Raw genomic sequence first — 16,009 nt, 5'->3', positions numbered from 1 at the left:
AAGATAAGGGAGGTAAGGCAATAAATAGGCCATGGTGGCGAAGTAATTACAATATAGCAATTAAACACTGGAATGGTAAATGTGCAAGTAGAGATACTGGGGTGCAAAGGAACAATATAAATAAATAAATAAATACAGTATGGGGATGAGGTAGTTGGATGGGCTATTTACAGGTGCAGTGATCGGTGAGCTGCTCTGACAGCTGGTGCTTAAAGCTAGTGAGGGAGATATGTGTCTCCAGCTTCAGTGATTTTTGCAGTTCGTTCCAGTCATTGGAAGCAGAGAACTGGAAGGAACGGTGGCAAAAGGACTAATTGGCTTTGGGGGTGACCAGTGAGATATACCTGCTGGAGCGCGTGCTACGAGTGGGTGCTGCTATGGTGACCAGAGAGCTGAGATAAGGTGGGGCTTTACCTAGCAAAGACTTGTAGATGACCTGGAGCCAGTGGGTTTGGTGACGAGTATGAAGCGAGGGCCAGCCAACGAGAGCGTACAGGTCGCAGTGGTAGGTAGTATATGGGGCTTTGGTGACAAAACGGATGGCACTGTGATAGACTGCATCCAATTTGTTGAGTAGAGTGTTGGAGGCTATTTTGTAAATGATATCGCCGAAGTCGAGGATCGGTAGGATGGTCATTTTTACGAGGGCATGTTTGGCAGCGTGAGTGAAGGATGCTTTGTTGCGAAATAGGATGCCGATTCTAGATTTAATTTTGGATTGGAGATGCTTAATGTGAGTCTGGAAGGAGAGTTTACAGTCTAACCAGACACCTAGGTATTTGTAGTTATCCACATATTCTAAGTCAGAACGACTTGGGCGAGATGCTGTGGGGGGTGCAGGGCAGTTGACCGGGGTAGGGGAAGCCAGGTGGAAAGCATCGCCAGCCGTAGAAAAATGCTTATTGAAATTCTCAATTATAGTGGATTTATTGGTGGTGACAGTGTTTCCTAGCCTCAGTGCAGTGGGCAGCTGGGAGGAGGTGCTCTTATTCTCCATGGACTTTACAGTGTTCCAGAACTTTTTTGAATTTGTGGTACAGGATGCAAATTTCTGCTTAAAAAAGCTAGCCTTAGCTTTCCTAACTGCCTGTGTATATTGATTCCTAACTTCCCTGAAAAGGAATAGGATGCCCGGGCCAGGTGGATTAGAAAGGCCTGCTCGCTGTTTTAGGGAGCGTTTGACAGTGATGAGGGGTGGTCGTTTGACTGCCGACCCATTACTGATGCAGGCAATGAAGCAGTGATCGCTGAGATCTTGATTGAAAACAGCAGAGGTGTATTTGGAGGGCAAGTTGGTTAGGATGATATCTATGAGGGTGCCCGGGTTTACGGCTTTGGGGTTGTACCTGGTAGGTTCATTGATAATTTGTGTGAGATTGAGGGCATCAAGCTTAGATTGTAGGATGGCCGGGGTGTTGTCCCAGTTTAGGTCACCTAGCAGCACGAGCTCTGAAGATAGATGGGGGGCAATCAGTTCACATATGGTGTCCAGAGCACAGCTGGGGGCAGAGGGTGGTCTATAGCAAGCGATAACAGTGAGAGACTTGTTTCTGGAAAGGTGGATTTTTAATAGTAGAAGCTCGAATTGTTTGTGTACAGACCTGGATAGTAAGACAGAACTCTGCAGGCTATCTCTGCAGTAGATTGCAACACCGCCCCCTTTGGCCATTCTATCTTGTCGGAAAATGTTATAGTTAAGGATGGAGATTTCAGGGTTTTTGGTGGTCTTCCTAAGCCAGGATTCAGACACGGCTAGGACGGGTTGGCAGAGTGTGCTAAAGCAGTGAATAAAACAAACTTCGGGAGAAGGCTTCTAATGTTAACATGCATGAAACCAAGGCTTTTACGGTTACAGAAGTCAACAAATGAGAGCACCTGGGGAGTAGGAGTGGAGCTAGGCACTGCAGGGCCTGGATTAACCTCTACATCACCAGAGGAACAGAGGAGGAGTAGGGTAATGATACGGCTAAAGGCTAAAAGGTCATCTAGTACATCCAGAACAGAGAGTAAAAGGAGCTGGTTTCTGGGCGCGATAGAATAGATTCATGGCATAATGTACAGACAATGGTATGGTAGGATGTGAATACAGTGGAGGTAGGCCTAGGCATTGAGTGATGATGAGAGAGATATTGTCTCTAGAAACATCATTTAAACCAGGTGATGTCATCGCATGTGTGGGTGGTGGAACTGAGAGGTTGGATAAGGTATAATGAGCAGGGCTAGTGGCTCTACAGTGAAATAAGACAATAATCACTAACCAGAACAGCAATGGATAAGGCATTTTGACATTAAGTAGAGGCATGCGTAGCCGAGTGATCTTAAGGGTGTAACTGACCATTAACCTGTAAGTCTATGTCGTTGTTTTTTTGTTTGAATTGTTTACGTGTTCGCTATGCGGGAGAAATGGTAAGACAAGCGGAACTACGTGGTTAATAACTGTTGTAACGGGAATCATTATCGTAGCAACACACCTTTGGAGAGAAGGCAATCCCGCGCTGTGTTAGCTACATTTTCATGTCTTCGGGTGTAGTTCGTAAAGGTTGAAGTGTGTATGTTAGGATGGTATTATTTCACTAATAATTAAGGATGAAGCGTGAATTCATGCCAGGAATAATAAGTGTGAAGTTTTGATTTCCTCCCTTCTGTAATAAGCAGCCAATGAGGTATTTTTCCTTTATTAATGTGTTTAATCTGATTCTGTTATAGCTCCGGCTAAACTGTTTATGTATGTAAACACTTCAGAGTTATACCAAGCTAATAAGTCGCTCGTAAGACAAGAAGGTTGTAAGAGTGTGCTTAACTGTATTTTCATTTACTTTATAGTTCTCACGGAAGGTGATACTTCTGTCTAAAACTACAGAATAAAGCCGCCAGTTAAAATCAAGGAACGGTTGTGCTCGTGGTTACTGGAGGGAGCTACAAAGGGTCCAGTGAGTAGTGAGGCTGGTTGGAGACACGGCGATTCAGCAAGCATACACCACCACAATGTCTTTGTGGTGCTAATGGAAATATGATTCTAAACCATTTTCTTCATGGAAATTGATTCCACACACACATATTTTTTGGGGACATTTCAGTCAAGCTGACCTTTTTCAAGATGTTCCAAAATAAACATTCCTTTCAGATAAATGGGAATGAATTCATGTTATAATTTCTTGTCGTGACAACTTTTGTGACGCATCCCACGTGGGATGAACGCCTCTCTGGGGGAGTAGCTTCTTTCATTGATGTAAGAGAATCGTTAGCAACTGTCAAGAGGTGTAGAGACTGTTGTGTTTGTAACTCTTGTGTAAAATGATACTCTCTCTTGCCCTCTTTTTCTCTACTTCTCTCTATGCCTACCTGCTCTCTCTCTCCCCCACACCCATTCTCTCCCTCCTCTCTCTCCCCCTTCCTTTCTGTCCCCCCTCTCTGTGTGAAGGTATTGGACCTGATCTCCAGTGACAACCTGAACGTGCCGTCGGAAGAGGAGGTATACCGGGCCGTGCTGAGCTGGGTCAAACACGACATTGACGGGCGCAGGCAGCACGTTCCCTGGGTAAGATCAAATATGCACCTGTGTAGCTCAGTTGCCATAGCATGGCACTTACAATGTCAGGATTGTGGGTTTCATTCCCGCTGGCCACCTATACGAAAATATATGCACTCACTACTGTAAGTCGCTTTGGATAAAAGTGTCTGCCCCCTCCCACCTCCCATTCCCCTCTCTAGCTGATGAAGTGTGTACGCCTGCCCCTACTGCGGAGGGATTTCCTCATGAGCAACGTGGACACGGAGCAGTTGGTGCGCCACCACTCGGAGTGCAAGGACCTGCTCATCGAAGCCCTCAAGTACCACCTGATGCCCGAGCAGAGGGGCGTGTTGAGCAACAGCCGCACCCGGCCTCGCCGCTGCGAGGGCGCCAGCCCCGTGCTCTTCGCCGTTGGTCAGTGTGCCCCAGAGGTTACCCACCAGGGTACATACACACATTCACACATGCGCGTACACATACTTATATAAAGTAGTTTCTACCTATAGAGTTCCATTGTTTAAACAGGGATCCTGAATTTGGCCCTTGGTTAAAGGCTAACCGGTTCACAGATACTGGGTAACATTCAAAACACATAACATTTTAAATAGATGTGATTTGGCAATTATCCAAAATGAGTTTGGAATATTACTGCTCGCGACTACGTTCTGTAGAATATTTGTTCGTATTATAACTGAAATAGGACCATCCTCAGCACTGGTTGTGTATGTTGGTAGCCATGATGATTATGTGGTTGTTGTATGTGTGTGTTGTGCCCAGGTGGGGGCAGTCTGTTTGCCATCCACGGCGACTGCGAGGCCTACGACACGCGGACAGACCGCTGGCACATGGTGGCCTCTATGTCCACCCGGCGGGCACGGGTGGGCGTGGCGGCCATTGGAAACAAGCTGTACGCAGTGGGAGGGTAAGAGATGAACTCATCTGACCAACCTTTGACCCCTAGATAGTCTGGATGTGGTTAGTAAGTCTTAACCAATGTCGTGCTAGCTAACTGAAATAGGACTGTTTAACACTGGTATGCTAGTGGTAGTTTTGCTAGCTAGCTCGTTCGGTTAGGTTATATGAATGTCTTAAAAGTGAGACTAGGATTATGGGAGATAACTTGTTGTAATCTTATTTAACCAAACACATTGAATTATATTATTTTGTATGATAAGATAAACAGTTGCCTGTGGCAGCAGGACTAACATGAGCGTTGCCCTTAAAGTGTAATTATTCAAAATGCCAAAGCACGTCCCCTCTATCCAAGAGAGGGAAACAGAACAAATACCTTTTGCTTTTGTACATCAAGTGAAAGGTAGAACAAAGTAGTGTCTGATGCACTACTATCACTGTCTGGAATGTCAGAGTCTCATCCAGGTGCTACTAATGGAATCAAGCTATGACAAATATCCCCTGTCCAATAAATAAACAGATGATACCTTATTTAAAATCCATTTTATTTCAAGAAGGTTTATTGTGTTTTAAACTGTTTACAAAATACAGTTGTGAAGAATCCCTTAATGAGATTAAAGAACGAAACCTGAAGAGGTACCAGACACCACTACTGTCAGAGCCCATCCTCCTATGGTTGGCCTAGGATACGTCCAAAATGGCACCCTATTCCCAATATAGTGCACTGTTTTTGACCCGAACCTTATGGGGAAAAGGGGGCCATAGGGCTCTGGTCAAAAGTAGTGCACTATATAGGGAATATGGTGCCATTTGGGACCCATCGTAGACCAACCATAGGAGGATGGGCTCTGCCACCAGTGTCCGGTACACAACCCCTAAGCCCACTCACTGGCCTCTCTCTCCCTCAGGTATGACGGTACTTCCGATCTAGCGACAGTGGAGTCCTACGACCCGGTCACCAACTCCTGGCAACCCGAGGTTTCCATGGGGACGCGGCGGAGCTGTCTGGGTGTGGCGGTGTTGCACGGCCTCCTGTACGCGGCCGGCGGTTACGACGGAGCTTCCTGCCTCAACAGGTTCACTTCTGTCGCTGCTCACTAGGCATGTGTGGTGTAGCGGTTAGTTCTGCTGACCGCGGGAACACATATGCCCGGGTTGAGGTTGGGTTAAAATCTAGCCCCGTGCCTTTTGACTTGGAACTTCTCCTATCTTCTACTTACTGTACTATCTACCCACTCTGAGGACTTGGACTCCTCCATAATAACTAAGGGACACTGTCATAAATGTTAGAACGTTAGCATGTGTACCTCCATAAAGTGTTACAAATATGAATGTACCTCTAGCCCGCTGTCTAAAGGGAGACTTCCTTGAATGTCAGTGAATAAATCCAACATTTTTTACATTTTAGTCATTTAGCAGACGCTCTTATCCAGAGCGACTTACAGTAGTGAATGCATACATTTCATACATTATTTTTTTTGTACTGGCCCCCCGTGGGAATCGAACCCACAACCCTGGCGTTGCAAACACCATGCTCTACCAACTGAGCTACAGGGAAGGCTGGTTGTCTCAACAGATTTTCACTCACATATACAAATACCGAGCTGAGATTGTTGTACTCCATCCATGTATGCAATGAGTGCCCCCTCCACCCCAACAGTGCAGAGCGCTACGACCCTCTGACCAGTAACTGGACCTCCATCGCTGCCATGAGCACCCGAAGGAGATATGTCCGTGTGGCCACTCTGGGTGAGCATGTGATGTCCACCTTGGTGTGATTATGTCATCTATTGAGCACGGATATAATGTAGGCTAGAGTGATTTTCCTACTGGGTTCCTGGTTATGGGCCTCATCAAACATTTGCGAGCTGTAATCTGGCATTTGGAGCTTGTCATCACGTGGCTCTCAGTCTCTTTTTATCTTTTTCTTCTGTTCTCTCTCCACCATCTCTGTCACGCTACCATCTCTCTCTCCCTCTCTCGCTTTTCTCTCTCCCTCTCTCTGTCACTCTACCATCTCTCACTTTTCTCTCTTTTCTCTCTCCCTCTCTGTCACTCTACCATCTCTCTCTCTCTCTCTCTAGATGGTAGTCTGTATGCAGTAGGAGGGTATGACAGCTCCTCACACCTAGCTACAGTGGAGAAATATGAACCCCAGGTAAAACAACAAAACAATGACATCTCTATCAATTTGAGCATGTTTCCTGGACCCAGATTAAGCCTATAGAAGAATCTCAACTGAGCATGATTTTCAGTAGCCTGGTAGAACCAACTTGATCGCTGTGTTCACCATCCTATTAAATAGAATGGTGAACGTAGCGATTAGGCTGGTCCCACCAGGCTATATTTTCAGTCCATTAATATGCTTAATCTAGTTAAAACCGGCCCATAAACTGAACTTCTGCCCAGATCAAAATGTAGAACCAAAACTAATGAGTCCCTCAACTGACCATGTGACTCCTAACAACCTATGATTGGTCGGAACAGAGCAACGCGTGGATGGCCATCGCCAACATGCTGAGCCGGCGCAGCAGTGCCGGGGTGGCTGTGCTGGAGGGCATGCTCTACGTTGCCGGGGGAAATGATGGCACCAGCTGCCTGAACTCAGTGGAGCGGTTCAACCCCAAGACCAATGCCTGGGAGGGCGTGGCGCCCATGAACATCCGCAGGTGGGCACCGCCACCCACGTCACAATCGCTACCAACCACCTGTGGCTATAACTTCATTACCAGTGCATATATAGAGCCTTCTCTCGCTCCTCATAAATGCCTTTATATGTACATAAAGGCTGTGAATGCATTTAGAATGTATCCCACAAGTGCCTTTAAGGTGTTATGTTGTACACAATACTTGATGCCATTCTGTTATATAAGAGTATTTGAAAGTAGTCTCAGAGTGTGATGAGGTTTTCATTACAGCCGTTACTCACCTAATGATTAGGGTTTCTGGACCCTGCACAAACAGTGGGCCTTAGAGACCAGGATTGGGAGATTTAAATTGAATTAGAGTCAAACATGCACACCCACACACAAACATGAACACAATCACACACACAAGATCACACACACACACAGGGAAATAGACAGAGTCAACAGGAAAGGAATTGACCAGGGAAACCTGATGACAATGGATGCTCCAGTCCATAAATAAACCATTGTTGTGTGGCTCATATTCATCTAAAAACAGGCTCCATCTAGTCACAGCAAGGTCGTATTCACTACAACCAAACGGAAGCAAACAGGCTGAAACAGGGAGGGACCTACCTGAATTTGACCTGCCTTACTGAGTCTGCATGTTATGCTGCACCCCTTTCCCAGAAGTACCCATGACCTTGTGGCCATGGACGGCTGGCTGTACGCAGTGGGCGGCAACGACGGCAGCTCCAGCCTCAACTCCATTGAGAAGTACAACCCGCGCAGCAACAAGTGGGTGGCGGCCTCCTGCATGTTCACGCGACGCAGCAGCGTGGGCGTGGCCGTCCTGGAGCTGCTCAACTTCCCGCCGCCCTCGTCGCCCACGCTCTCCGTTTCCTCCACCAGCCTTTGACACGGGGCTAGGCTCCGGCTGACCTCAGCCCCCGCCTCGGTCACTGCTGCCCCCGCACAGCCAGGCCCAAGCAAGAGACGAAACTGCTCTGTGTGAGGTGGGGAGGGAGGGAAGGGAGGGGGTGCAGTTAAACAGAGAAGAGGTGATGAGAAGCGTGAGAGGTTGGAAGAGCGAAGGAGAGGTTGCTGGTGGATCTTTTGAGGTCTCGTTTCCTGAGGTCTCGCTGTATTACCGTAAAGATACCAGCTCCTAGTCTCTTGAAGAACACGGTAGAGTTTTCCTTGGATAAAGATTAAAAAAACTAAAAAACATCCTTCCTTCATCTCTCTTTCCCTTTGCAATCCAACGCTTGAAACACTGTCTCTGAAGACAGTCACTTTGTGTATCATGTGTATTTTAAATGTCATTTTTTTTGTTATCACCATTTTTGCAATAATATATATATAAATATATTGAAATTAATTATTTTAACTAAGGAATGCAGCTATAGACTGGTTCTGCCATGCATGCTTATCGTGTCCTGGCCGGCAGGAATAAAATGTATAGTGCTGCTAAATGTCTCACACTAGGTGGCAGTAACGGCCAATGTTGTTTACCGTCCAACCCCACAGACGCACATGGGGAGGAGGGTGAAGTTACCCCTAGACGCTGATCTTGGGTCAGTTTAGCATTTTCCCCACTAATGGTTAAGGTTAGGATTGGGGAAGGGGAAGCTGATCCTAGATCTGTACCTAGGGGAACATCACACTGAAAAATAGATCTATTGATACTAGATCTATCGCTACTCGAAACTAGATTTGTTTAAATCCCTTTTTTTATATAAAAAACTATTACGTTGAATTCTATTTCTTATTTATTAAATGTAAAACAATCTATCGCTAATATATTCAGACAATTTCAAAGATGCTTTATGAAAAGCAAATGGACCACTGCTACAACTCAAGAGAGACGTATTGTTTTTATTTTGTTGCGTTGACTTTGTGCATATCATGGATGGAAGTGTGTCAGGGAGAATGTCAAAGTGTAAAACTGTTAGTCATTCAGTTTGTGCTTGAGAGTTGAGTGTATCAGAGTGTAGAGAGGATTGATAAGGATGTCTTAAACTGAAGACAATATCAGGGCCGTATTCATAAAGTATCTCAGAGTAGGAATGCTGATCCCGGATCAGGTCATCCCTCTTATTCTGAATGATTTAAAATCCTAAACTGATTCTAGATCAGCACACCTACTCTGAGACGCTTAACACATATGGGACCCCGGTCAACTGAAATGTCTCTGTATTATTTGTAACGGAAAACAGTTAAAATGTAAAGGTTTGTTTGTGTTCATGCAGTGGTTCATGTAACCATGAGAGAAAGTAGCTGATGTATTTACAGGTCCTCATGGATATTCTTTTATGTGTTGGTACCTTGACTGAAAATGTAAGTATATTTTTTTTAATGTTTTTTTATTGCCTTGTCACTGCCACGTGCATGACACCACCAATGTCATTAATAGTTAGGACAACTGATGTCCAATATTGTTGTGTGGAAGGCGATGGTATGCAAGCTTGCTTGTCCACTAGCTAATTAGAAGACCCTAATTTGCTGTATAGATCATTATCATTCATAAACACACACACAGTGGTATCACGCTTCTGGCAGCTTTGAAACGGCTTAAGTGTGTAAAGTTCAAGTTAGCAAGTTAACACAAATGACACCAATCTGAACACTTGACACTAACGACAGTCACGTCAATGTAGAACACCCATGGTGCTGTGCTGTCATTTTGTCTTACGTACACTTCAGTTTGTACTTTCACCCATACCTCATCCATGTATTGTTGAAAAGGATACAAATGTACCACCGCAGGGTTGATGTAGTAAACGTGTGACAACATGTAATATAACTCTAAGCTTGAATGAATACTCTGAAACACGTAAGATAATACCAGGATTCTTTGGAAGTTCAAAGGTGGAGGGGTTAAAATAATGAACCTATTTGTACAAAGTTGATACTGACTCTTTACCTGAGGTGAAAGAGCTGTGTCAGCCAAGGTTACAATAGACTACAACGGGTCCTAATTTGAGTTCTTGACTCAGTCATGGTTAACTAGGTTCAATAAATATGTAGCACAGTGTGATAAGATGTCAAACTTTTTTAGAAGGATTTTGTTGTTCTAGTTTGTTTTTCCAAAACAACCCAATATCGGTTAGTTGTAGAAAGGCCCCCTTAGAAAACAAAGCTCTGTTTGTCTAAAACAGATTATTTCCTGCAATGGTGAAGTGTCTTGTTCCCAAAGGGCAAAAGTGGTTGCACTGATGTTTTTGTGATATCATGGTAAGGTTGTATAGTGATTGGATGTCTTTTTAGCAACCAGAAAAGGACATCTTTAACTAGTTGTAATCTGGTATCTGACCATACAACCAGAAAACACATTTACAACCAGAATAATAACTCATTATAACGTTCCATTGCACATTTAGCCTTCTGGGTTTGTGTGAGCTCCTTATGTACCATGAGTGAAATCCACACTCAACCACACAAGACCTTGGCTTCCATTTTGTTGATTCAAATGTAAATCAGAAATGACCCAATTTCTTGCATTAAAACATTTGTGCAATGTCAATGAGACTGTAGCTTTTTCTGTTAACACATTGTCACATGCATTGTTTATTTATAATATGTTATGTTTGTTATATTTATGAGGAAACTTGTAAAGTAATTTTGCACTATTGTGAAAATGGAGCAATACACTGTATAGAAAATAAATAAATGCATGTTTTCCGGTGTGAGGACCCATGTTGTTTATGGAGTATATTTTGAACACACAGCCCACTAAGCACAATATGTTGAAAAAATGTCTTCTTTGTTAAAAAGGCGTTAAAAGACGTCTTTGAACCAATTTTGCTCAATGGGCGCTAGTTCAGTTGAAGGTTGCGTTGCTAACAGCATGTGTGTTGCTATGCCCACTACAGTATCCATTTAGTATCGTCCCAGCATGCTTTCCTTTCACACTAATCTGAGTGGACAGCTGAGCACTCTCACTTTACCCCTCATGACCTCGGTCACATAAAATGCACAGATCACACTCACTCAAATACACTAAAACACATACACAATGTGAATATAAATGCACACACTGATATGAAAGTGCAAGTGTTGGTCATTTTTTTATTAAGCTTACTGTGAGCCATCAGAAAGAACTGGTATACTACAACAGTATGCTGTAAAGAGTAAAATGGAAGCCTACTCATGTCTTTTTGGGGGGGGGGGGGTGTAAATGAATGGTTGCCCTGTAGTCCATCTGTCCCCTGTGCTGGTAGGTGGATGGTAATGAGTTTACAGCCTGGGCCCATAAACGCAGGCACAGCTATGTAGCCAGTCACACAGTGGATCAGAGACAGCCAGACCCCCTTCACCCCTCCATGGTCCCTCTGTGACTGTCACCCACCGACATTCCTGTACTGGTGTCGGTGGCCAAACAGCCCTTATCTGTCTATGGTGATGAAGCCACCGTCCCTGGAAAGGTTGGAGTGTCAACTGTGCTACAACATGAAAGGGTGGGACCCATATGCTTTTGGGGCTGTTGCCTAAGCTTAGGGGCCTTTTTTCTTCTGAAAACATCACAAATCCTAATAAATCAATGTAAACTCCTTGTCTAACTGGTTTATGAAAATGTTGTTATTTAGGTAATATTGGTTATTTGATGTTCTCTAAAAAACGATGCAGCAGCCTGATTAGGTTCAGGAGGGTTAAACCAGTTTGATAGGAATTCATGTAAAGTCCTTGTCAAACTAGTTTATGAACTTGGTCTTGGTGGTAATATAGGTAATTTGAGGTGTGGAATAGGAATGCAGTCATCATTCTTGAAAAAAGATATGGCAACCTGATTATAGGTTCAGAACTGAAAGGGGAACATGTGTGCGTGAATGTCCATTAGACTTGTCACAACAAAACATTGTGATTCACATTCTTGATCTGTGGAAATCTGTTGTTCCGTGTTTTATGTGGATAATCCAAAATGCAGTATTACCTGCCATGATACATACACTGATACATCACACCCCTTCCTTGAGCCCACCCCCCTTTGTTCATGTTTTTGTTTTAGAACTTTTTTGAGGGCCATGTATGAAGTGAGCCATGGAACCTTTCAAATATCTTATAACATCTTCATAGATTCATAAGCACCTAAACTGATTGATCTTCTCTTCAAAGACAGTCTGAAGTCCAATTAAGATTCCTTTATTGTTCTCCTGTGTGGGAGAACTTTGGCCCGAACGGTTCACTCTTTGACACCTGATGATGGGGGGCCTCTTACCCAGACTCCATTTTAAAAGGTCCTTGGTGTGACTTTAGCACCCCTGCTCTCACCCACTGAGTCTGAATAAACACAGGCGGGTGGCTTCCCGGGTAGGCCCAAAGTTAAACTCAAAACAACATATTGGGAGACACAATATGTGGGGACCGGGACACATCTTCAGTTAGTGGACTAAAAGGTTATGTGAACACATATCTTCATAATGTTAGTATACCTGGGTGCCAAAATTAAGTGAAGTAGATTATTTCATATGTTTACTACCACTATAGGCCTAGACAAACATTTCGCTACACCCACAATAACATCTGCTAATCATGTGTATGTGACCAATAAAATTTGATTTGATATGGATCATACACTACATGGCCAAAAAGACCTGAATGGCTTGTTATTATTACAATGTGGTATTGATTGTGGCAAAGCAGCCTATTGCCTCTACCCATTGAGCATGCTATGACACATAATCATAGGACCAAGTTGTGTAAATCCATCCTTGTTGGGAATAAAGAGATGGTATCTCATTTAGGGCCTACTAGAAAAAAATCCCCATCCAACAAGCATGAAATTAATGACTGTCATCTTGAAAGATATCACATTAAGTAGGTAATTTATCTTCACAAAACTGACATAATTGAATGATTGTATACTACTATTTACGTTTCGTTTTAGAAGTTTGATATGATGATTGGGTAGCTGTTAGGTGTGCCCAGTGCCCTACATGAACAGAAAATATGTAGGCCTGTTTATCAGGGTTTGGAATGCTTTTTGGCACTTGCCGATTTTATTTTATTTTTCACGGGAATCACGTCTTTGTGTAGTACAGGCTATGCACTTCATCAGAAATGCAACCGAAACCCGACAGAGACACGAGTGACGGCAGAGAACTTTCCCAAACTGTCCGTTTTCGTAAGGAGCGCTGCTTCCTTCTGGGATATGCACGTGGGACTGGAGTGCGCGCGGTGAGTCACCATTTGGTGTGCAGTTGCTGCGCGCACATTTATTTTTCCATGACATCCTATGATAGACTCACTCATCTGTCACACACACACTAGACTACACAGTCAATAAATCGCTTCAGATTTTGGTATATACCTGCCAACTCGTGGTTGGCTTGTCTGCTCCGGGGGAGTTATAACTATAAAAGGCTGTAATGTATGTGAAACACTTTTACAAACTCCACTGCCTCATCAATTGTATTGTCCTTTAGAAAATCCTTTTTACTTTATTTTTTGTTTGACAGTTTCAAGTTATTTTTTGCAGTTATTCATACATGATTCATTTTTATTCATACTAAGATAAGGGAATAAGAGAATAGAGGGCACTATGTGTTAGGGTACTTATGTGGCTTGGCAGTCATTGTATGCAACATCATTACAATTGGCTCATTCATCCACACTCTCCCCTGTAACTATTCCCCAGCTCCTTCCTGTAAAATGAGAATGTGTTCTCAGTCAACTTACATGGTAAAATAAGGGTTAAATAAAATAAATCAATACAATTAGGCTACATCAGAAAAGTCATGGACAGCCTCAAGTTTTTTTTCTCACTCAATGTTACATCTGAAACATACCATGGCAGCTTGTCTCTATCAAATTACAGCTATACTCCACATTCCACCTTGATTAAATGATTCTGCTTGAGCAGCACATAACCTTGTTATGGTAAATGTGGCTTTTCAGACAGGCTTTAGATTGCCATCTTGAAGAGTGGAGATTCCCAATAGTGTGTTTAACTAGAATGATGACTGATTTGTGCCTGGGGTGAATCCATTGCCATGACATTTAAAGCCCAGTCATGGACAGAAACTGGAATTAAAGCCTTGGGATGTGGGATGACCCACAGGCGATCATTAGTTTGACTCACTGTCTGATTTACCCGAGAAACAATTACCGTCTATTTAAGAAATGTTGTTTTGGGGTATAATTTTGAATGGAAGATTTTAGGTTTTTCGGTATTACAAAGATGTGCCCTCTCTACTCATAATAACCTCTAATTATGCTTTTATGAAATCCGGAAAACAGTTGCATCGCTCTTAGTTCTGAAGTACTATATAGCAGATAGTTTGTTTCGCTTTTTTGTTCACTTTTCCTCTGTTCCACATTAGTGTGAATGACAATGAAATTCACCTGACTGGTTATTTTGATAAAACAGTAGCAGTGTTACTATATATAAAACTATATGTCATAATCAAACAGGATATTATTTGTCTAATGTGTTCTTTTAGGTCAACAGGAGCTTGTGTATAGCAAACTGCATCCTGCAGAAACTGTAAAATCCCCCTATTCCACACTGACAGATAACTGCTTCAGCAGTGGATTGTGAGGATGGATTTAATTTAAATGTGGGATTATATTTCATATGCAAAAATCATACAAGGCTTAAACAGTGTACACATATTAGAGACACATAGGTAAAATACAGTAATCACATAATATTCTCATGGTCTGCTGTACAAGTATGATATCTTCATTTTGTAAAATGTCATGTAATATACTAATTTAAGTTAATTTTTGGTTTAAAGTGATGATTTCAAAAATATAGTTTTCCCAACACTGATTATAATAACACGTTTCTTTCCTTTCTTTGCCCATGTGGCTCAGTTGGAAGAGCATGGTGCTTGCAAACCAAGGTTGTGGGTTCGATTCCCACGGCAGTCCAGTATTTAAGTAACTACTGGATAAGACCGTTTGCTAAATGACTTAAAATCCTCAAGAGCCTATTGACACAAGGGTGCTTCAATCTAATCAACATAATAATAAAAAATCCCCATCAAAATCTGTCAATTTAAGCTAGAAGTATGGAGGTAGTTTTGTACCAACATAAATAAGGGGTTAAATATGTCTCCAAAAATACATCCTGAGCTTTATTATATCTCCTAGATATAGGACAGACACTTCAAAACCTTATTCCTTATGATTTATTTTTGACTGTCTTTATTGCCATTTATTATATATAACAACCACAAGAGAATTACCTGTCTGTTCCAATATCACATCCTTTGCTCCAGAGTGGCGCAGCAGTTTAAGACACTGCATCTCAGTGCTAGAGGTGTCACTACAGACCCTGGTTTGATTCCAGGCTGTATCACAACCGGCCGTGATTGGGAGTCCCATAGGGCTGCGCACATTTAAAAAAAAAATATATATATATATTTAACCTTTATTTAACTAGGCAAGTCAGTTAAGAACAAATTAATATTTACAATGACGGCCTACCCCGGTCAAACCCTAACCCGGACGACGCTGGGCCAAAAAACGAGCTTCAACAGCATACAACACTCCTTCTGTGGCCTCCAACTGCTCTTAAATACTAGTAAAACGAAATGCATGCTCATCAACCGATCGCTGCCCGCACCCACCCACCCGACTAGCATCACTAGTCTGGACGGTTCCGACGTAGAATATGTGGACAACTATAAATACCTAGGTGTCTGGCTAGATGGTAAACTCTCCTTCCAGACTCACATTAAGCATCTCAAATTCAAAGTTAAATCTAGAATCGGCTTCCTATTTCGCAAACAAAGCCTCCTTCACTCATGCTGCCAAACATACCGTCGTAAAACTGACTATCCTACAGATCCTTGACTTCGGCGATGTCATTTACGAAATAGCCTCTAACACTTTACTCAGCAAACTGGATGCAGTCTATAACAGTGCCATCTGATTTGTCACCAAAGCCCCATATACTACCCACCACTGCGACGTGTGCTCTCATTGGCTGGTCCTCGCTACATATTCGTCA

At 43.0% G+C, this 16,009-nt stretch overlaps 1 protein-coding gene across 5 annotated transcripts in view; it reads left to right on the top strand.

Annotated features, from left to right (window-relative positions):
• Positions 1-10,739, top strand: part of LOC106567373 (kelch-like protein 17) — a 38,769-nt gene extending 28,030 nt beyond the window's left edge. For 2 of the 5 annotated variants that reach the window (XM_014136535.3, XM_014136537.3), the window contains 8 exons: positions 3,422-3,538; positions 3,712-3,955; positions 4,289-4,433; positions 5,332-5,499; positions 6,084-6,172; positions 6,508-6,581; positions 6,911-7,092; positions 7,741-10,739. In XM_014136535.3, coding sequence (XP_013992010.1) covers positions 3,422-3,538; positions 3,712-3,955; positions 4,289-4,433; positions 5,332-5,499; positions 6,084-6,172; positions 6,508-6,581; positions 6,911-7,092; positions 7,741-7,969 — 1,248 coding nt within the window. In that variant the 3' untranslated portion in view covers positions 7,970-10,739. Of the gene's footprint in view, positions 1-3,421; positions 3,539-3,711; positions 3,956-4,288; positions 4,434-5,331; positions 5,500-6,083; positions 6,173-6,507; positions 6,582-6,910; positions 7,093-7,609 lie in introns of all 5 variants that reach the window. The other 3 variants (XM_014136536.3, XM_014136538.3, XM_014136539.3) reach the window with 2 other exon arrangements.
• The last annotated feature ends 5,270 nt before the right edge of the window (positions 10,740-16,009 follow it).

Source organism: Salmo salar, chromosome 13 (assembly GCF_965601325.2).
Source record: "Salmo salar chromosome 13, fSalSal1, whole genome shotgun sequence".
Lineage (NCBI taxonomy): Eukaryota > Metazoa > Chordata > Actinopteri > Salmoniformes > Salmonidae > Salmo > Salmo salar.
This window is presented reverse-complemented; position numbering and strand designations above follow the sequence as displayed.